Raw genomic sequence first — 23,284 nt, forward strand, 5'->3', positions numbered from 1 at the left:
ATTCAGGCTGTAATTGCTGCCAAAGGTGCATCGACAAAGTATTGAGCAAAGGCTGTGAATACTTACACATTACTTACTTATACTTACATGTGATTTCTCAGTTTTTTTATTTTTAATAAATTTGCAAAAACCTCAAGTAAACTTTTTTCACGTTGTCATTATGGGGTGTTGTGTGTAGAATTCTGAGGGAAAAAAATGAATTGAACCCATTTTGGAATAAGGCTGTAACATAACAAAATGTGGAAAAAGTGATGTGCTGTGAATACTTTCCGGATGCACTGTATATATGTATATATATATACAGTAGAGTCTCGCTTATCCGACATAAACGGGCCGGCAGAACGTCGGATAAGCGAAAATGTCGGATAATGGGAGGTGTTAAGAAAAAGCCTATTAAACGTCAAACTATGTTATAATTTTACACATTACGAGCCTAATACAGTGGAACCTCAGTTCACGAACATCTCTGAACACGTACAAATCGGGTTATGACCAAAAAGTTCGCCAAACTTGTGTGCATGACCACACACTCGGTATAGGAACAAGCCAGTTTCCCTTTCGGTTTGTGCATGCCAATGATTTCCGCACGTGTTCAGTCTCTCCCTGTGCATTCCCTGTGCAGCGTTAGAGTGAGAGCGCAAGAGAGAGACACAGACAGACACATGAGAGAGAGAGAGAGAGAGAGAGACAGACAGACAGACAGACAGACAGACGTGCACGAGACACATGCACACGCGCGAGAGAAAGAGAGACGCACGCACGCACGCACGCACGCACGCATACACACACACACGCACGAGAGAGAGACACGCACGCACGCACACGCACGAGAGAGAGACACGCACGCACGCGCACACACGCGCACGCAAGAGATACACGTGCACACATGCACACAAACACACACACGTGAGAGACACGCATGCCAGAGAGGGCCAGCCACATAATCCACTGTAATCATGTTTTACAACAAAACAACAGAAAAATTTAACTGAAAAAATTTACTTAGCAACAAAAAATAGACTACGCTCACGCTCGCAACTTGCAGTTCTTGTTGCCGATTAATGCGGTTTTTTTTTGTTTTTTTTTTTTTTTGCGGTGGGACGTCGGATAATACAGAATGTTGGATAAGTGAGACTCTACTGTATATATATGTATACACACACGCGCGCACACACACACACACACACACACACAGATAAACACAAACATGCCCGAGAGGAAAGAAGGAGCAGACTTTGAAGGAAGGATCAGAAAGGATGAACAGACAGCCCATTGGAAAAAAAATGATATCGCTGGGGGTTTGTTATTCCCCCAGCACGCTAGATGCTGCTGGAATCACTGGGTGCCGCAAAAGGGTGCTACAGGGAGGCAAGCTCCCTGCTGTGATGGACTTCTGTATGACCCGGAAGTGCTTCCATTGGGCAATGGCCCTGGCACCAGAAGTACTCTCGATTCCCTATTAAAAGGGACCGCACTCCCTTGGCCAGGCAAGTTGGAGCTGGGAGGTAGAGAGGCAGCACTTGATTGGAGGAGGGCAGTGCGGTGGTGAGAGAAATTGTAGTGGTGAATTGAATTGTGGAGAAGGAAAACCTGTGTTTTTTTTTTTTTTTGAGCTTTTGTTACTGGTTGGAATAAGTCTGGTCAATAAACCAACCTTTATTTGAACCCGGGACTGTAATTGTGTGTTCGTGTCGGGGTTTGGGAAACTCAACTCACTCACCAACAAAAACACGATTTCAGAATGATACATCCAGAGCAGTTGATATCTGCTAAGAAAGGACATTTTGGTATTTTAATATTTAGCGGTTAAAAAAAACCCACAACAGAAAAACTTAAAACCCCGAAATCTCAAAAGTGCCTTGACAGAGATGATTGAAATTTGGTGATGTAGTAGATAAAAGAGGATTAGTCAACACATTTTTTTTTATTTGTTGATATTTGTCTTTATGTTCTAGCAAGTGAGTCATTGTAACACACCATGTCACCTCAATGCTGACATTAATTTCATGAAGAAATGAGGCGTGCCACTTTATACAAGTGAAGGCAGTCTGTAAAAGTGAACAGACAGGAAGAAGGTTCAGTGAAGCTCTATTGTCAGGTGCTATAGTTGTGAGCATAGTACGTTTCATGCAACTGATCCAGTTTAAAAGGTATTTAACATATACTCCCTCAACTTATCTGCAACCTTGTGTGCAAATGCCTACATTGGGACTACACTTCCCATCAGCCAGCTGCTCCAGATGATTTTATCAGTGCTCAGAAAGTTTACATAGACCACTGACAAATGCGGCATTTCATCAAAGGCAGGAAGTGCTGCCTTTTTTTTTTATTATGTCTCTCTCTTTTGGGTAACACTAGCTGGATTATGGCATTTATATAGTCAGTCTTGTCGTCTTATCTTGGATTGTTGTGTTTAGACATCTTGCATTTACAAAAGACAATTTGACCTTGTTTATTTTAATCTGGACCCTTTTCTGAGAACTATGTTGCCAAAACAAGTGTATGCAATGTTACCAGACCAGTGTTGTCAAACCCTTAAGGAACAATATACCATTCTTTATTTCTATACCCTTCCCACAAAAATATAAAAAACTTCCAAATACAAACAGCTCTTTTTATTAAGTTTTACTCTTTCAAACTCACATGCGAAATGTAGCATATTCAAATTCTAATCGTGTAACATCAGCATTAGTGAATGCTTGAAACTGAGCTATTTTGCTTATCATTACCTATTGTTATGATATATTTGACATAATCTGCGAAGCAAGATTCAAGCAGTGCTGGATAGTGATGGCATGTACCCCATATGAGATAATAAATCTGCAAAAAATTGATTACACTTTTTTAAAAAATTTTTATCAGTGCATAGTCTTGTATTTTTGAAAAATATAAAACTGTTGTCTATCTGCATACTGTCATTAAGTTCACAGTACCAATTAAAAATTAGTATTAAGCACTTTTTGAAGTTAAAAAAACAGAAAGGAAACAAAAAAAATAAATAAATAGCAGATGGAGCCAAGTCCAGATGGAACAGAATGAAGCTCAATTTTGATGATTTTCAGAATGTGATAGAGTACAGGATAATGCTTTTGTGAAAAAAAGTAATTAGGAATTTTTTTTTTTTTTGTTGTTGGTGGACGTCTATTCAGACCCACTGTATACTGAGGCAGTACTTACTTTAGGCTTTGATACCAATGCACAGTTGAGATTTTTAGAAGATTATATAGTTTTGAATTTCTATTTATCTTCACCCGTCATGACTACAGTATTGGTGATATCCTGTCCTATGGAATTCTGCTGGAGACTTTTCCATACCAACACCAAGAACTGTAGATGCTTTTTATTGACCTGTTATTTTCCATAAAATGCTTACAATTTTCAGTCCATTGCATCTGCCTTGCAAATGTGCAGCATGTAATAATTTTTACTGTTTTTAATAAGTTTAAGTAAAACATGATTCAGCCACCTGCGGTGGGTTGGCGCCCTGCCCGGGGTTTGTTTCCTGCCTTGCGCCCTGTGTTGGCTGGGATTGGCTCCAGCAGACCCCCGTGACCCTATAGTTAGGATACAGCGGGTTGGATAATGGATGGATGGTTCAGCCATAAGGCCATATTAATAAAATTTAAAAAACAATGATAATAATAAATACTACTGTATAATACTATTAATGTGTTCCCTTTCCCCCATGAACATATGACTGGTGGTAAACTTGAAAACAAATTTGTGCGTGAACAAAGTAAAAACTCAAATTTCAACTGTTTAGTTCAGTTTGTTTGCTACAACTGTATGATACATACATTGTGCTCATTGCAAAGTTAGAATTTGTGGTTTGCTCTACTTTTTATTTCACTTTCCACTGATTTCTATTTTGCAAGTTTATTTGGGGTTTATTTCAGTTCTTACTAGTTCCAATATTTAGTTCCTCACCTTCTCCAAAGTAAACTGTTGCTCCCATACACTAGGCCTGTTTCAATTTGTGTATTGCTTTTGATCTAAATTCTCCAAAACATTGAACAGTACAAGATTACAAATTAATTCATACATTCAAATCTGGTTAAAGCTACCATTTTTGCAGGATGTGCTACAGGATGAAATTATATTTATACTCAAAGTTCCCATTACTCAACTAATTACCTGTTTCAATTTAAATGAATTCAGTATCCTGTTAAATTGTGTTTTCCGATAAACATTGACACTGTTATTGGTGCCTGTTGCTTTAGAAAATGTCCCAGGCAAAGCTAGGTAACACAGTTAGTACAGTATATAATATATATGAGTGTGTGTATGAAATATATATCCTGCATTTATAATTTCTCACATTATTATTTATCATTTTCTTGTAGAGACTTCATGGAGAGTTCCCACTTAGTGCAGATGAGCTGGAAAATGTCTTTGACTCTCTGGATGCTGATGGAAATGGTTTCCTCACACTGGAGGAATTCACGTTTGGATTCAGTAAGTTGGACCAAAGAAATTGTTTAAAATAGTTGTAGCTGAGTGATATCAGTATCTGTTTTATAAATTAATAAAAAAGATATTTTGTAAGCCTAAAGAACAGGTCGGTTATCTCAAGAAAATACTGCATATTCTGGCACAAAAATGTAACTCAAATAAATGTCATTATAACATTTTTTTCCTTGAATTTACCAGTACATCTTCAAGCATAGAGTAAAGTTTCATATGATATGCTCTCTGATTTTCACCACTCTGTTGATTTTGTGAGATCCAGATTCTCAGCATTCAAGATGTTTAACTGTGTTAATGCGTTACACTATGCTTGGTGTGTGTAATTGCCACACAATTTCCATAATAAAAATTAACTTGTTAGGTTAATTTTAATAGGTTATGTACTTAACTGCAGACACACTAGGCCTCATTCAGAAAAAGCAGACATATACATAAATTTGAAAATTGACATGTTGAATAGCAAATCACTTTTGATTAAGGCAGCTTACCTTAGATTGTTACATTTACATTTATTTATGTGGCTGATGCCTTTACCCAAGATGACTTATAACATATGAGAAAAAATTGAGTATAATTCTATTTTTTTCCAGTTGGAGCGCAGGCAGGTGAAGTTTCTGTGCAATTAACAGAAAAATTCTTCTAAGATCCTGTTCCATTTTTTATCTCTATTTCAAGGTCATAAGCATTTTCAGCCACACCGGTAAAATCAATGTTCCTTTAGTTTAACCACATAACCTAGCCACTTTCCATCCATAAAATGCATGGCACACTCTTCCAAAATAGCCTGTCCGTGCAACTGCAAGAAAGATATAGGAGAGTAAAGCACACATTTGGAATACCTTAGCTTCTCAGGGGCTGGCTATGAATGGTGAAGCATTCATCTCTTTTAGGACAATCTGACCAATATTACAATTGCAATTTAAATATACAATTTACCACCAGCTAAAATTTAGGTGCATAATTCTTCATAAGTGAGGTTTAAAGTGAGTGTTTTACATAAAGCATTTATTTGCTACTTTGTTTTTGGTGGTGGAAATCTGCAGAATTTAAACATTAAGGTCCTAATGTGTGGATTTAATGAATCCTTATTTTGCAAAAAAGTATCATGATAACATTCTATTTTATATTGCATTCCTCACAAAGTTCTATGTCTGAGGGTTATACGGCCTATAAAGTGCAAAACCATCAACCAATATAGAAACTGGTTCAGCCTCGAAAACAAACTGAATAGCAGAGAATGACAAATCCTTTCAACTGTTCATTTTCTGATGTGACAAGTGATGATGGAGGTGGAAAATGCTAACATTCAAGTATAATGCATATTCTGAAGAAAGAGAATTTCCTAGAGACCCATGGTCCTTGCACAAGTTAACTGACCAACTGGACTACCCAACTCCTCTTCCTACTGTAACATGAGTGATGCTTAGTCAAATGTCCAAAATATTCGTAAGGTATCCATCTGTGGGGTGCAGCTTATTCATGCTGCTTCAGCAAATTGTTGTTAATCATTATTTCATATAGGACAAAAGCTGAAGTGAATCTCACTGGGCAATTTATTCTCTTTACATTATGATACAATAAATGCACTTAACAGTGCCTTATCATAATAATTCATTAATAAAAGTAGATTCACAAAAGGTAAAAATATGTAGGGATATGTTCTCAGTACATATGACAATATTGCCAATATTATTACCACTAGTAATTTTGTATAACTTTGTATCCACCCCTCCATACTTTAACTCCATTTCAGGGTCACAGGGAGCTGAAACCACAGAGTGCAAGTCAGAACCCACCCAGACATTAAGCTGGTATGTTTACAGTTCTACAATGTTAGAAATTTACAGTTTATGAATAAAACATAAAAAGTACAACTTGTATGTTTGGGTCTTAATTCTTAATACAAAATAAAATGGCAGACTCAAACTCGCCATACACAGGAGGTGTTGCATTAGCAAAGACTGAAGTGGTGTTCAGGAAACTTGAAAAAAGAACATATCTATATCTGTAATGTGACAGAGATAGATAGATAGATAGATCGATAGATAGATAGATACTTTATTAATCCCAAGGGGAAATTCACATACTCCAGCAGCACCTTACTGATACAAAAAACAATATTAAATTAAAGACTGATAATAATGCAGGTAAAAACAGACAATAACTTTATATAATGTTAACGTTTACCCCCCCCCATAGGGCGGGATTGAAGAGTCGCATAGTTTGGGGGAGGAACGATCTTTTCAGTCTGTCAGTGGAGCAGGACAGTGACAGCAGTCTGTCGCTGAAGCTGCTCTTATGTCTGGAGATGCCACTGTTTAGTGGATGCAGTGGATTTTTCATAATTGATAGGAGCCTGCTGAGTGCCCGTCGCTCTGCTACAGATGTCAAACTGTCCAGCTCCATGCCAACAATAGAGCCTGCCTTCCTCACCAGTTTGTCTAGGCGTGAGGCGTCTTTCTTCTTAATGCTGCCTCCCCAGCACACCACTGCGTAGAAGAGGGCACTCGCCACAACCGTCTGATAGAACATCTGCAGCATCTTATTGCAGATGTTGAAGGACGCCAGCTTTCTAAGGAAGTATAACCAGCTCTGTCCTTTCTTACACAGAGCATCAGTATTGGCAGTCCAGTCTAATTTATCATCCAGCTGCACTCCCAGGTATTTATAGGTCTGCACCATCTGCACACAGTCACCTCTGATGATCATGGGGTCCATGAGGGGTCTGGGCCTCCTAAAATCCACCACCAGCTCCTTGGTTTTGCTGGTGTTCAGGTGTAGGTGGTTTGAGTCGCACCATTTAACAAAGTCATTGATTAGGTCCCTATACTCCTCCTCCTGCCCACTCATGATGCAGCCCACGATAGCAGTGTCATCAGTGAACTTTTGCATGTGGCAGGACTCCGAGTTGTATTGGAAGTCCGATGTATATAGGCTGAACAGGATCGGAGAAAGTACAGTCATTTGTGGCGCTCCTGTGTTGCTGACCACAATGTCAGACATGCAGTTCCCAAGACACACATACTGAGGTCTGTCTTTAAGATAGTCCACGATCCATGCCACCAGGTATGAATCTACTCCCATCTCTGTCAGCTTGTCCCTAAGGAGCAGAGGTTGGATTGTGTTGAAGGCGCTAGAGAAGTCTAGAAACATAATTCTTACAGCACCACTGCCTCTGTCCAAGTGAGAGAGGGATCGATGTAGCATATAGATGATGGAATTCTACAGGAATTCTACAAACATTTATGCTTTACGCAGTGTCACACCCTTGTGTAGTGCATTTGAAAGTAAAGCTCTATCAACTAGAAATATTAATTTTAAAAGTATGTTCAGAAATGTATACTGTAATATGTAAAAGATCGGTAGTAAAATAGAGCTAAACCAAATACAAAAGGTGAGAGCACAGCAAGTCTAATTCAATAATAATATGAATAACTTATTTCTACTTTTCAAACATAGATTTAGCTTGAAGAATGACACCCTTGGATACTGTTATGTCTTCACTAAGGGAGGTAAAAGAGAATGATAGGGACCAGAAGATAAGATGTAGTATAGGGAAGGGTAAAGGTTAGTTTTCATGAAGGCAAAATACAGTATCAGATGTTGAAGCCAAAACTATGCAAAATCATCAGTCAGTAAATCAAAAGCAAGAACCATCAAACAGAATTATAGAAAGAAATTGCACACCAAAGGTTGTTGTTATTTATCCATAATCTTGGATGACAAGGGCACAACAGTGACCTTTTATATTGTTGCATTGATGACATCACACCCTGTGCATCTCCTGCCATTGGAGCAGAGCAACTTTGTAGTAACCATGCACAAAATGTCAGTGTCCACAGAAACCCAAGATGGTACTGGAAAAGACACAACCCAAAATCACTTATAACAAAACAACATCATAGCTCAAAATAAATGCCAGAAATGAATTTAGCATAACTCAAAACCCATTTGTAGATGAAAAAGACAAAGCATATTAGAAAAAACAGGGAAAACCTATAAAACCAGTATCTTACAATAGATACTGTGTTTCAGCACTCTTAATCATTATTTGATCTTTTTTTATGTTTTTGCAAAAGATACCAAAAAAGAAAACTATAGAATACTGGCCCTTATAAGAGGACTCAAATACATGTGCTTCTTCATTAAAGATAATAGTCTTTAATATATTTTTAAGGTAAATGATTTGCTAATCTGTACAATATAAACATATGGTAGTGAGTGATGGCAGCTATTTTTGTTATGTTTTCATTTCTTTCTTGTTTTAAATCCCCGTTATACACATTTTCTTACAATAATTTTTGACATTATGGATAGATTAGAATGTTTCCTCATAAATGTAATAAGTATATTAAATTTAATTGAGATAGTGGAGAACTGTAAAACATGCCTACTTCATGTTGCTTTTTATTATTGAACACTTAAAGGCCATGTCACTATTATTATTATTATTATTATTATTATTATTATTATTATTAGTTACTAGATGTGTCAAACTTGTCAACTGCAGTTGCTGACCATGTCAGTTTACACCACTTTGAAAATCAGAGGGCCTGGCACATTTAGTAGCTGTTTGTTTGCCTTCGAATACATTCAAATTTGCACCTTTTTGTGACAGCCAGTAACATGTTACCTAACGGAGCCTGTGTTATATAAAAGGTTCAGTTCTCTCATGGTATGTAAAACATGAGACATCAGACAGGTGAGCTTCTTTTCTGTTTGTGAGGTCCAAAACACCCAATCTCCTAAGTTGCTGTGTTATATTCATTGGACTTTTAGATGAGCATTCATTGGTTGTCAACTCTCATATACACACAACCCGCTAATATAATTAAAGACAAATTAAATCTGAATGATTTTATCACAGTGAGTCACAGACTATTTAGAATAAGTCACAGGGTATGTCACATTACGCAACCAGGTTCATGGGAATGTGTCACCAACTGCCTCTGACTTTCTAAGATTATGTAAATGAAGAAAAATTATCATATTTTATTTATTTGCAGGTAATTTCAACTAAGCTTTAGCTAATATTGTATACAAGGCAATCTCAAGCACTGACTTGGTCAAACCTGCTTTTTTACTCACTCTAATTATTATTTTAAGGTTTTAAGGGCATGGCACAGTGACATAGTAGCTGTGGTTGTTGTTTCACAGCTCCCAAGTCATTGTTTCTAATCCAAGGTCCCCACCAACATTTGTGTGGATACCGATTTTCATATTGGTCTTCCTCCTACATACTGTACCAAGAAGTACAGGTTAGGTTAATTGGTGACTCAAAATTGGCCCAATATGAGATTGTGTGCTTAGTGATGAACTGTCCAGGTTTGGCTAACAGCTTCCTGCGGCCCTGAGCTGAGCTGGATTAAGCAGTTTATAAAATGGATGAATGGATATTATGATAAGGTGGTGAGAATTAGGCCTGTAATGCATGCTGTTGAAACTTCATGTAAATGTAAAAAACTGACAATTAATATGAAGTGTTTAATTCATTCTTGAAGCATTCTGAAATACTGTTGCTCAGCAAGGCTACGGTCAACGTTACTATGATATTAGCAGAAACTTCAGTTAATTCACCAACCTAACAAAAGCCCAGTTCTATTAAGTTCCCTCATTTAGAAGACGGCTAAACCAATTAAAAACTAAATTAATCCTACCTTTAACTTTTGATAAGCTTTTGTCCCTTCCCAGTTCTTAACACTAATAACCATGCATCTGCTTTTTAACTCCTTCTGGCGTCCATTTTAAATTCTCAATGCATACTACTGTGTGTCCCAAGAGCTCATCATTTTTTAATACATTATAAGGTTTCATTTTGGAAAATATTTTTCAGTGTTTGTGACTGCTGCATGAATTTTTGAAAGTGTTTTGGTGCTATAGCAGTATCTGTAAGTACAAGACTGCACTTTATTTCATAATTTCCTGGATTTTTGTCCTCTGTGTATTTTGAAAAGAATGTTCTGGTGAACGATTTATAGAAACAAAGGCTGTGAAGTGACAATTCTAAGTGGAAACAATGTTGTTTTTGATGTACTATGGCTAAATTTCTTCATTTCAGTAGATTTTATTTTTGTTCAGGCCCCTTACAAAAAGTTTCAGTTCATGATATTAAATAAGTAGGGATAGATTACATTTTTTTAGGTTCCCCCACACACTTCTGAACCTCTTACTCACTCACTACCCATTCAGCAGGTCTTCCAACTAGTGTGAAAGAACAGAAATCAGAGCGTAATCAGAGCTAGGAATCCATGTTGAAAGGCAATAGAAGTGAATTGTGGGGAAGGGTATGTGTGTCCTTCTTCTACATCAGTTTGTTTCAGTTCCATGGGGGTATCATCTGGACTATAAGCAGTGGAGTCTGGAAGAGGTGGAATTTTGGGTAGGTTGGAGACAGGCTTACAGAATTTCTTCAGAGTAAAAGTCTTTCTGCTTGCAGAGGAGGAGAACAAACAAACAGTCTGCAGTGTAACCTCAAGTTAAAATAATTCTCTGCCCAAAAATGTTATTTTTTTTTATCTATTACTTAACTTGGGTTGTTTATAGTGATGGCCAAGAAAGAATTTTAAACTCATGTTTTAATAAAAAAGAGTTCACAAAGTTTTTGATACAACAGTCTTCAACAGAAGCCAGAAGAGGGCCAGTAGTCAACAACAGCAAACAATATTAAAACTTTCATAAAAAAAATCTCAGGTTACTTGTGTTGCAAAATCCATGTTAGTTTTCCTTTCATATGCTTGTAACATCCAAAATGCATAGATTTTTTTTCCGAAAACCGAGCTTTTTACTGGAGTTGCCTTATGCAGTATGTCAAAGCCTGCATTCTCTTTTTCACTTGATGCATTGTATTTGGTGCAGTGCAGTACTACTTAATATGTTTAGTTACTTTTTATTTTCACCATAAAAAAAAAAAGTTAATATTGTTTTTTGCAGACCAAGTAGCAAATCAACAGCAACCTCCATGTGGTAAGAGGAGGTAAGAGATTGTAGTAGTAACTCAAAATTTGAAGTAGAACATGAATAAGTCAGATGGATACTTTGCAATTAGTAAGCTGAAGTGGGACCTTTCATGTCATGGCCGGCCACAGCACTAGCTGTAGGTGGCATGTGACATTTATATTGGTTTGACTGTATTTTTGTTTCATAACTTATTAACTGTAGATCTTTAAATAAAAACTAAAAGCACCCTTGCTAACAAAATGTTTGATCTGTAATTGTGCATATTCCAGGTGAATTTCTGTGTGGAAGGAAGATCTCGGTTAGTGAGGTGCAGGAGGATCAAATATCAGATGAGCCAGAAACACTTTACCAAAATCGATGGGAAGAGAAGTTAGCCGGAGGGGAAGATGATGAAGAAAAGCATTTCTGCATGATGATGGAAAAGCTTGGTGCCAGCAACCTTTTTGAAGAGTAAGTTAAATTATATTTTTGAAAACAACAGTGCTTCCTCCTTTAGACCTATTTCAAAGAATTTCAAAGTCTTAGGGACCTGTTGTCATGAAACTAGGAAGTCCCGAAAGTATAGGAGCAAAAATACTTTCTACAGTTGCCAACTAGCAGGGAGGGGGAAACACCACCAAAAACCTGACTAGAAGACCAAAGGGTAGAGAGAAATCTTTATAAAAATAAAAGGTTTATTTAATCAAAAAAGCTGTGCACCACAAAGCTCTGAAGAGCACAAGGATTTGCCTGTAAGGCAAGGCAATTCACAGTGAACAAAGTCCCAATACTAATCCAAACATCATTGTCAAAAAAGGGCAGAGGTTCAATAATCATTAAACACAGTCCCAATACAGAATCCATAATCGTAGTCAAAACAACAACCACAGGGTTCAAAAGCCAGGAGATGGAAAACATAACAAGGCACAAGAAACATGCCACTCCCTAGCGCATTTGTAATGAACAGCTAGGAGCTATAGGAGGCCCTCCCTTAAATAGAGTGGAGAGTCATTCCTGGCAGTGATTGGCAGGTGTCCCTGCCCCTTGGGAAACCACCAATAAAACACAAGGGGCATAACCTAGGCCATGTTCCTTTCCCAATGCACACATAGAAAAATGTACATTTAAACAAAAGAAACATTAATACAAATAAATGATTCAAAACTAAATAAAACAGACAAGAAACACAACTGTGACCAACAGCTGGATGTGAGTAGACATTTTCTCATGAACATATTCACACCTACATATATTGGAATAATTTAGAACTACCAGTTAGCCTAACTTGTATGCTTCAAATAAGGAAAACCAAGCTAACAAAGAAATGGACCATAAAGATGTGATTGATCTGGAATTTAAACTTGGTCTTCTGGTACTTTGAGGCAGGAAAGCTAACTGTTTTACTCTTGTTCTATGTTTAAAATATTCTCTTAATCTTGTTTTTGTATTCATTTCAGTGGAGTCCTACTCAGGTGCTGGCATCGATTTCTGTTAATATCTGATCTTCAATGTGCCAGCTTTTGATAGACCAATAACAGTGATGCTGCTTCGATTTTTTTAGTGTCTATTCTTTTTTTGGGCTATGGGTTCAAAGGCTGGATTTAAATCACAATTGTGGTGAAATCCTTCAAGAAAGACCGCAGATTTTAGGTAGAACAGTAGTCCAGACTCCATTACGATATAACTGTGTTTCATCTTAATCATGTTACAATTCAAAGCAATTATGTATGTATTCTTAACTGGAAAACACTTTTTTCTTTATTTAAATGCTTAAATAATTAGAGGTTTAAATGCTTAAGAGAATGGATTCCAACAGTTTTCTTGGATAAAGCAGACGCGTAAAACATTGTGACAGGATGGCGTCCATGTGGTACTTTTCTGCCCCAGCAATAAAACATAAGACTAAGAACTAAAAAATAAATAAATAAAAAATCTGCCTTCAGTGTGATCACAGGGAGAACACAAAGTATTAACACACAGAAAGATAAGCAAAACCCTACTGCCTATATGAATGTCTTGAACCCATGTCTTCCTAGTAATGTGGCTTATCTGTTTGACCACCTTCAAAATACACCCATGCATTCCCATTCTCTCGCCTTCTTTCGCTCTCTCTCTCTCTCTCTCTCTGTCTATTGCCTGGCTCACTTCTGAAAGCTGAGCCTTCACCTCAACTCCTTTGCCATGTCCATGGTACATTCTTGCCCTCTTTTTACCTCTACAAAGAAAACAGGCTAGATTTGCTCCTGGTATCATCTGGTTTCCCTGTATCCCAAGTCTTTAGTTTACTCAGCCTCAAAAAAATCACAGTTTAATTCCAGCTACTAGCCTTGGGCAAAGGTTTGTAAAGACGTTTGTCAAAATTATGTAATTTATTTGCAGTATTTTGATATTATATCTTTCTATCAGAAATGCTTGACTGTTTTACATAAATCATTGTTTAATAAGTAACTGTGAAACGTGTTGAAAACGCTGCGTGATTTAAAAAGATGAAATGCATTGCATTTCAGAATTATGTTTGTTTTGTTTTGGTTGAATTCTATATTACTCTACTTTCTACTTTTGTATTTTTTAATGTGTAGCCTTTGTCAGAATGCCTCAAATCCCATAGACCATTTTTTATAAGGTATCGTACTTTATAACTTCTCCCCACCTTCCCTTCTACATCTGTAACCTCATGCAATTACATAGAGTAAAAGATAAGCAGGAGTTAAGTTACAACTTTAAACAATGTATTATTGATGATATTCGTAAAATAATAACAATAAGCAAAGTACATTTGAATATTGGCAACCATTCAACCTGATAAATGCTGATGTGTAATTTCAAGTAGCACACAGACTTGTTAGTTACTTAAAATGTCTGTAGTTAAGTCATCATTTTTAGTCTGCTTTCTTAAGAACAGGATATATGCCTGTCTCAATATGACTACCAAGTTGTGCTTCTCAGTGTGGTCGTCTTTTCAGTCCATGGTATGCGAGTTGCTTCATCATCATGATGGTGTGAGAGAGAGAGATGCAGGGGTAAAGCAACCAAATTTATACATTCTTTGTCCAAATCTTTACACCAATAGGGCGTCGTGCTACAGAATGGCCTCTGATTCAAACCAATCCCAAACAGCCATACCTCGGACCAAAACCATTTGTTGAGCTGATATTTGCCAACTAGGTAGTCTGGCTTTCCTGTGAGTGTTGATTAAGGGACTCCTGCAGAGAATCACTTGCCAAACTGGTTTTAGACATTTCCCCCTGACCCTGTCAAATAATGACTTTCTGAACGACTTTGCTGTTTTCCTTATACACTTATCTACTGTTTCACCAAACATAATACTTCTGAGGTATTTCAATATACATATGGATAATATCAATGTCCCTATTACTAGAGACTTTACATCCTGCCTTGAGAGTTTTGGATTCCAGCAGCATACTGATGTTCCCACTCATTCCAAAGGACATATCCTGTACATGATTTGCTGTTCTGGAGTTACCCCGCTTGATTGTACTGCAGATGAACTTCCCATAACTGATCACTTTCTTATTTCATTCAATGTTAAACTTGCACTTTCCAACACTAAGCTTTCCCGTCTCATGTCTTTCCGTATTATTAAGAATATATTAACTTAGACTCTCTTTCCTCTAGTATTGATTCCCTTATGGACATTCATAATTTATCCACTCCTGAAGAACTGGTCTCACACTATAACTCTGGACTTAATGGTATTCTTAACTCTGCCGCTCCACTAAAATCTAGATCTGTTTCTTTCTCCTTTTCTGCTCCCTGGTTCATGCCTGAACTTCAGCTTTTGAAAGCCAAAGGCCAGCAACTTGAACGGTTATATAAAAAAACTGGACTCTTTGTTCACAAAGAGATGTACAAAAACCATATACTTTATTACAAGGACTGTATTGCCCAAACTAAATCTAACTATTATACTCTCATTATTTCCTCCAATGAAGAAAAACACCAAGTCATTGTTTTCACTACTTAACAATATCACACAACCCCCGGATTCTTTACCTTCTCACCTTTACTCAACTGAATTTTGCAATTCCCTTAAGTCATTTTTTAATGAAAAAATCCAGAAGATTTGCCAGTCTCTCTGTACGGATTCCTCCAGTACTTCATTTGAATTTCACGCACCAACTCACTCATTTTCCTCTTTTCAGCTTCCTACTTTCTCAGAAATCTCAGATTTTGTCTGTAAGTCTAAGCCATCCACCTGTCAACTGGACCCCTTCCCTACAGTTCTAGTCAAAGCCTGCCTCCCCTCTCTGGTCCCCTTATCTCTGCTATAATCCACTCTTCTCTCACTACTGGTACTGTTCCTTCATCTTTTAAAACTGCTGCAATAACCCCAATCCTGAAAAAACCTTGTGCCGATCCAACTAATTTCAGTAATTTTTGTCCTATTTCTAATCTACCCTTCATTTCCAAAATTCTTGAAAAAATAGTGGCTATTCAACTTGATTCTCATTTATCTCAAAATAATCTGTATGAACAGTTCCAGTCTGGTTTTCGCCCCCTCCACAGTACAGAAACGGCACTTATAAAAATTACTAATGACCTCCTTATGGCAGCTGATTCTGGTTTAATTACTATTCTCATCCTCCTTAATCTAAGTGCAGCCTTTGACACTATTTGTCACACAACTCTTCTCAATAGATTATCTTCGATTGGCATTATCCACACTCCACTAGATTGGTTCAGATCCTACCTCTCAGGCTGCACTCAGTTTGTTCAGCTTAAAACTTTCACATCCCAACCCACTGCTGTTACTTCAGGTATGCCCCAGGGCTCTGTCCTGGGGCCCCTCCTTTTCATTATTTACCTCCTTCCCCTTGGCAATATCTTTCGTTAATATAACATTAGCTTCCACTGTTATGCTGATGATGCCCAGCTTTATCTCACTAGTAAACCTACTGCTTCCTTTCCACACTCCTAACTTACTGATTACATAGCAGAAATCAAATCCTGGTTTTCTTCAAATTTTATTAAATTAAATAGTGACAAAACTGAGGTTCTCCTCATTGGTACAAAATCAACATTATCCAAAACTGATAATTTTTCGTTTGTTATTGATAATTCCTCTGTCTCCCCTTCTCCACAGGTTAAGACTCTGGGTGTCATTCTTGACAGTACTTTATCCTTTCAGTCCCACATCAATAACATCTCCCGGTCTGCATATTTCCACTTGCGTAACATTAATCGTATTCGCCCCTCCCTCACTCCCCACACCACTGCTATCCTTGTTCATAGCCTTGTCACTTCTCGTCTGGATTATTGCAATTCCATTGTCTTTGGTCTTTCTCACAAATCTGTTTATAAGCTTCAACTGGTCCAGAATTCAGCTGCCCGCATCATTACTAGAACGCCCTCTATTCACCATATCACTCCTGTCTTGCAGCAGCTTCATTGGCTTCCAGTTCAGTTCCGAATTCAATTCAAAATTCTCCTACTAACTTATATGGCTATCCACAACCTTGCCTCTCCATATCTGATCCTTTTCCTCCATCCACTTGACTGTCCCCTTTGTCCGTCTTACCACTATGGGGAGTAGAGCATTCAGTTGCTCTGCTCCCCAGCTTTGGAACTCACTACCACCTGAGCTTAGAAATATTGAATCATTTTCACTTTTCAAATCTAAACTTAAAACTCATTTGTTTAAGACTGCTTTTTCTCTTTGATTACAATTGCTCTGTCTGATTTTAACTTTTATATTGTACTTATTGTAAAAAATCTGTGTTTTGTCTATTGTTCGGTGTCCTTGAGTGTTTAGAAAGGCGCCTACAAATAAATAAAATGTATTATTATTATTATTTATTATTATTATTATTGTTGTTGTTGTTGTTATTATAAAAATCCTTACTAACCTGACTCAGTCCTAAAGGGTAAGGGGTGGTTAGTTGAACATCTGTTCTTATCAATGATATAACACTAATATTACATTGCTTTGTCTAAACTACAAATAAAGACATTCAAAATATTTATCAACTTGTATACAAAATTTAACACCACAACAATGTTACATTTACATTATTTTATAGGCCTATTAGCTGTGTCATTCTAAATAAATATAAATAAGTTTCATGCTGCAAACTGTCTAACCCTCTATTAATAACAAGGGGGCTTCGCCCCCTGCTCGCTTCGCTCGCCTACCCCCGGCGTTTTGAACCCGTGCCCACTGGGCAGCCGAAGTTTCAGACGCGCGTTGCAGGAGCTTGCATTGTTTTGAACCCGTGCTTGCCCTGCTTCTTCGGATGAGACGCGCGTTGTACGCGTATATCCGTCACTCGAGCTCGTTTGGTTTGAACCCGTGCCTGCTTTGCCTCCGCAGTTTCAGACGGTGGGTCGCGTTCGCCGTTTTGTACGATCCCAAGCAGCACATTATTCCTAACTTCACTCTGCAGTAGTGCCACGCACAATATGGCGGCAACGCCTGCGCCTTCCGTATTATATCGGATTTTACCATGCTGTGTAGATGCCTTTGCCTTTCGTACTTTCCCGCGCCTTCCGACGCGCGATGTATGCGCCTGCACCTTCCGGGTCTGCCTCCGCTGTGTGGTGTGGACGTTTAACTGTCATTTTTTCAGCCTTTATATTCTGTATCTCGCTGTGCATGTGTTTCGTGCCTAGGTTTTTTTGAAGCTGTTGCATTCCAGTTTTCATCATCTGTAACCTGCTCTCCATGTGTTTGGCCCCGTTCTTTAACCTCTTTATGACGTTTTACTTTGTTTCCTACTCTGTCTTTTATTTCTGACCTCGCTTTATCCTGCTTGCGGCATGTCAGACGGTTCGTAGTCTCTCCCATTTCGCTCTGGGGCGGGGGGGCTTTGTGTGGCGCCTGCTCACATTCGTAGTCTCTCCCGTTTCACTCTGGGGAGGGGGGCTTTGTGTGGCGCCTGCGCACTATGTCTCCTGCGTCCACGGGCAGGTCCCTGCATCCATATCCGGTTTACCATTCTAATATTTCAGGAAACAATACATTGAGTCCGAATGGGCCATGTTCCGTGCCTCTATTGTTGAGGCAGCTGACCGGAGCTGTGGCCGTAAGGTGGTCGGTGCCTGTCGTGGCGGCAATCCCCGAACCCGTTGGTGGACACCGGCGGTGAAGGATGCCGTCAAGCTGAAGAAGGAGTCCTACCGGTCCCTTTTGTCCTGTGGGACACTGGAGGCAGCTGATAGGTACCGGCAGGCCAAGCGGAATGCGGCTTTGGTGGTTGCTGAGGCAAAAACTCGGGCGTGGGAGGAGTTTGGGAAGGCCATGGACAATGACTTTCGGACGGCTTCGAGGAGATTCTGGTCCACCATCCAGCGTCTTAGGAAGGGGAAGCAGTGCAGTGTCAACACTGTATATGGTGGGGATGGTGCACTGCTGACCTTGACTCGGGACGTTGTGGGTCGGTGGGGGGAGTACTTCGAAGACCTCCTCAATCCCATTAACATGCCTTCCAATTTGGAAGCAGAGCCTGGGGACTCAGAGGTGGGCTCCCCCATCTCTGGGACTGAGGTCACCGAGGTGGTCAAAAAACTCCTTGGTGGCAGGGCCCCGGGGGTGGATGAGATACGCCCAGAGTTCCTCAAGGCTCTGGATGTTGTAGGACTGTCTTGGTTGACACGCCTCTGCAACATCGCATGGACATCAGGGACAGTGCCTCTGGATTGGCAGACCGGGGTGGTGGTCCCCCTCTTTAAGAAAGGGGATCGGAGGGTGTGTTCCAACTACAGAGGGATCACACTCCTCAGCCTCCCTGGAAAAGTCTATTCAGGGGTCCTGGAGAGGAGGATCCGTCGGATAGTCGAGCCTCGGATTCAGGAGGAACAGTGTGGTTTTCGTCCTGGTCGCGGAACAGTGGACCAGCTCTATACCCTTAGCAGGGTCCTGGAGGGTGCATGGGAGTTTGCCCAACCAGTCTACATGTGTTTTGTGGACTTGGAAAAGGCATTCGACCGTGTCCCTCGGGGAATCCTGTGGGGGGTACTCCGAGAATATGGGGTACCGGACCCCCTGATAAGGGCTGTTCGGTCCCTGTACGATCGGTGCCAGAGCTTGGTCCGCATTGCCGGCAGTAAGTCGAACCCGTTTCCAGTGAGAGTTGGACTCCGCCAGGGCTGCCCTTTGTCACCGATTCTGTTCATAACTTTTATGGACAGAATTTCTAGGCGCAGCCAGGGCGTTGAGAGGGTCCGATTTGGTGGGCTCAGGATTGGGTCACTGCTTTTTGCAGATGATGTTGTCCTGTTTGCTTCATCAGGCCGTGATCTTCAGCTCTCTCTGGATCGGTTCGCAGCCGAGTGTGAAGCGGCTGGGATGAGAATCAGCACCTCCAAATCCGAGACCATGGTCCTCAGCTGGAAAAGGGTGGAGTGCCCTCTCAGGGTTGGTAGCGAGATCCTGCCCCAAGTGGAGGAGTTCAAGTATCTTGGGGTCTTGTTCACGAGTGAGGGAAGAATGGAGCGTGAGATCGACAGGCGGATCGGTGCAGCATCCGCAGTAATGCGGGCGCTGCATCGGTCTGTCGTGGTGAAAAAGGAGCTGAGCCGCAAGGCGAAGCTCTCAATTTACCAGTCGATCTATGTTCCTACCCTCACCTATGGTCATGAGCTATGGGTAGTGACCGAAAGAACGAGATTGCGAATACAAGCGGCTGAAATGAGTTTCCTCCGCAGGGTGTCTGGGCTTTCCCTTAAAGATAGGGTGAGAAGCTCAGTCATCCGGGAGGGGCTCAGAGTAGAGCCGCTGCTCCTCCGCATCGAGAGGAGTCAGATGAGGTGGCTCGGGCATCTGATCAGGATGCCTCCTGGACGCCTCCCTGGTGAGGTGTTCCGGGCACGTCTAACCGGGAGGAGGCCCCGGGGAAGACCCAGGACACGCTGGAGGGACTATGTCTCTCGACTGGCCTGGGAACGCCTTGGGATTCTCCCGGAAGAGCTAGAAGAAATGGCTGGGGAGAGGGAAGTCTGGGCATCTCTGCTCAAGCTGCTGCCCCCGCGACCCGACTTCGGATAAGCGGGAGACAATGGATGGATGGATGGATACATTTTGAATAGGCAACATTAAAAACAGCCATTTTATTCTTTATTCTTTATACATTATTTATACATTCTTTATACATTTAATTTAACACTTTCGTCATCTTATTTACACTTCAAGTTGTCATATATTATTACCAATTAAGTACACAACTTTGGTACAGCAAGTGTTTACTGATATGGAATTTCCTTTGAATTGAAGGTGATGTTACCTCAATGAGTGAATGTGTTATTAACTTGTTTTTTATATTGAGCAAAATAAGTTACTCATAAATCTGTTCATGCAGATTTAACTTAGAGGTGTATTTTTAAGCATTAATTAGTCATATGCTGGTGTGAGTCAGAAAAATTGGACAGATTGGTTGTCAATTACTCATGACTTTCAGTTGCATCTGTGTTCATAATGACTTTTTTTTTCCTTTTTAACACTTTTTGACTGCTAACCTCCAAACAATCTTATCATTTGTGGCACTGATGACTTTTTTTTCATTTATATTCTCTTTGTATGGTATATTTATTTCATCACTAGGTTTTCTAACTGATTATATAGTTGGTGGCAAGCATGTGGTTGAGTGGCAGGAGTAATCATTTTTCTTACATGGGTTGTTCAGGCTCCTTTTAATAGTGTCAGTTAGCCTATTTACACCCCATTTTAAAACCTCTGCTGCTCTGTGGAAACATACAGTAATATGCCTCCCGTTCAGATTCTCAAGATAACATAAAGAATAAGAAAGCTTAATAATGTAGCTCATTTATATAAACCAACACTGTTTTTACTTTTTGTCTAGCTATATATCAAGTCAAGTCAATTGGCTTTATCATCATACCACCCATGCACAGTATTGCAGCATATGATGGTACAAAATAATTAAAGCTCCACAGGGTCACATACACATAAAAACAGGACAAGTGCAAGACAGGTAAAAAACTGTCTATACTATACAGTCATATGAAAAGTTTGGGAACCCCTCTCAGCCTGTATAATAATTTACTTTCAACAAAAAAGATAACCATGGTATGTCTTTTATTTCCTAGGAACATCTGAGTACTGGGGTGTTTTCTGATCAAAGATTTTTAGTGAAGCAGTATTTAGTTGTATGAAATTAAAACAAATGTGCAGAAATTTGGGTACCCTTATAAGTTTGCTGATTTGAATGCATGTAACTGCTCAATACTGATTACTTACAACACCAAATTGGTTGGATTAGCTCATTAAGCCTTGAACTTCATAGACAGAGGGTGTCCAATCATGAGAAAAGGTATTTAAGGTGGTCAATTGCAAGTTGTGTTTCCCTTTGACTCTCCTCTGAAGAGTGACAGCATGGGATCCTCAAAGCAACTCTCAAAAGATCTGAAAATAAAAATTGTTCAGTATCATGGTTTGGGGGAAGGCTACAAAAAGCTATCTCAGAGATTTAAACTGTCAGTTTCAACTGTAAGGAATGTAATCAGGAAATGGAAGGCCACAGGCACAGTTGCTGTTAAACCCAGGTCTGGCATGCCAAGAAAAATACAGGAGCGGCATATGCTGAGGATTGTGAGAATGATTACAGTCAACCCACATATCACCTCCAAAGACATGCAGGAACATCTTGCTGTAGATGGTATGTCTGTACATCGTTCTACAATTCAGTGTAATTTGCACAAATAACATCTGTATGGCAGGGTGATGAGAAAGAAGCCCTTTCTGCACTCACACCACAAACAGAGTCGCTTGTTGTATGCAAATGCTCATTTAGACAAGCCAGATTCATTTTGGAACAAAGTGCTTTGGACTGATGAGACAAAAATTGAGTTATTTGATCATAACAAAAAGCGCTTTGCATGGCAGAAGAAGAACACCGCATTCCAAGAAAAACACCTGCTACCTACTGTCAAATTTGGTGGAGGTTCCATTATGCTGTGGGGCTGTGTGGCTAGTTCAGGGACTGGATTTCATCATGACAGTCATGTGGCTCCCCTTCTTCTTCAGTGGGAAGAAGTGTGGCTGGGTTTAAAGTGGAGCATCTTTCAATTGTGACATTTGACAGAGTACAGAGTATATTTTGATAGTGTATTGCCCTAGCAGTAGTGAGATGTGAAGTTTTGACCTGTACTAAAATGGAGTGTACGGTGTGAGGCACCTTTACTGTTAGGGGGCTCATGAGCACTATATCTGTACTGGCTAGCATGGCTTCTGTTGTGGCTGCGACTGCTCTGAGACAAGTTGGAAGTCCCTTAGCCACTGGATCCAATTTCTTCGAAAAATAGGCTATTGGCCTTTGTTTTTCTCCATGGAGCTGAGTTAGTACTGCATTCATATATCCCCCCCTTTTCGTCTACAAACAGAGTGATTGGACGATAATAGTCAGGAAGTCCTAAAGCTGGCGCAGAAAGTAATGCACTTTTTAAATCACATAGAGCCTTCTCAGCCTGCTCATTCCACTGTATCTGAGCAGAAAGAGGAAGGTCAGTGGTGTTAGCAAGATTTTGTAAAGGCTGTGCTCTTTCAGAGAAATTTAGAATCCATTGTCGACAGTAACCAAGAATGCCCAATACAGACATAACCTGTTGTTTTGTGACCGATCTGGGAAGATTTTGGATGGTATTTATGCGATCATTGGATAGAGCTCTGGTACTACATGTTATGTCATGACCCAAATATTTAACAGTCGTCTGAACTAGCTGAAGCTTCATCTTGGACATCTTGTGTCCATTTTCTGCAAAATATCCCAAGAGCAATTCAGTATCTTGCGTGCATGCATCTTCTGTGTCACTGCACAGCATCAAATCATCCACATATTGTATTAATACACTTCCTCTGTTTGGCCAAAATCCTTCTAAATTCTGCGCAAGCGCTTGACCATATACACAA

At 39.6% G+C, this 23,284-nt stretch overlaps 1 protein-coding gene across 1 annotated transcript in view; it reads left to right on the forward strand.

The window, feature by feature from the left end:
• Window positions 1-23,284, forward strand: part of cracr2aa (calcium release activated channel regulator 2Aa) — a 236,686-nt gene that overhangs the window by 154,284 nt on the left and 59,118 nt on the right. Inside the window, exons 4-5 of the mRNA XM_051922934.1 lie at window positions 4,344-4,455; window positions 11,694-11,874. Coding sequence (XP_051778894.1) covers window positions 4,344-4,455; window positions 11,694-11,874 — 293 coding nt within the window. The remainder of the gene's footprint in view (window positions 1-4,343; window positions 4,456-11,693; window positions 11,875-23,284) is intronic.

The sequence above is a fragment of the Erpetoichthys calabaricus genome, chromosome 1 (assembly GCF_900747795.2).
Source record: "Erpetoichthys calabaricus chromosome 1, fErpCal1.3, whole genome shotgun sequence".
Lineage (NCBI taxonomy): Eukaryota > Metazoa > Chordata > Cladistia > Polypteriformes > Polypteridae > Erpetoichthys > Erpetoichthys calabaricus.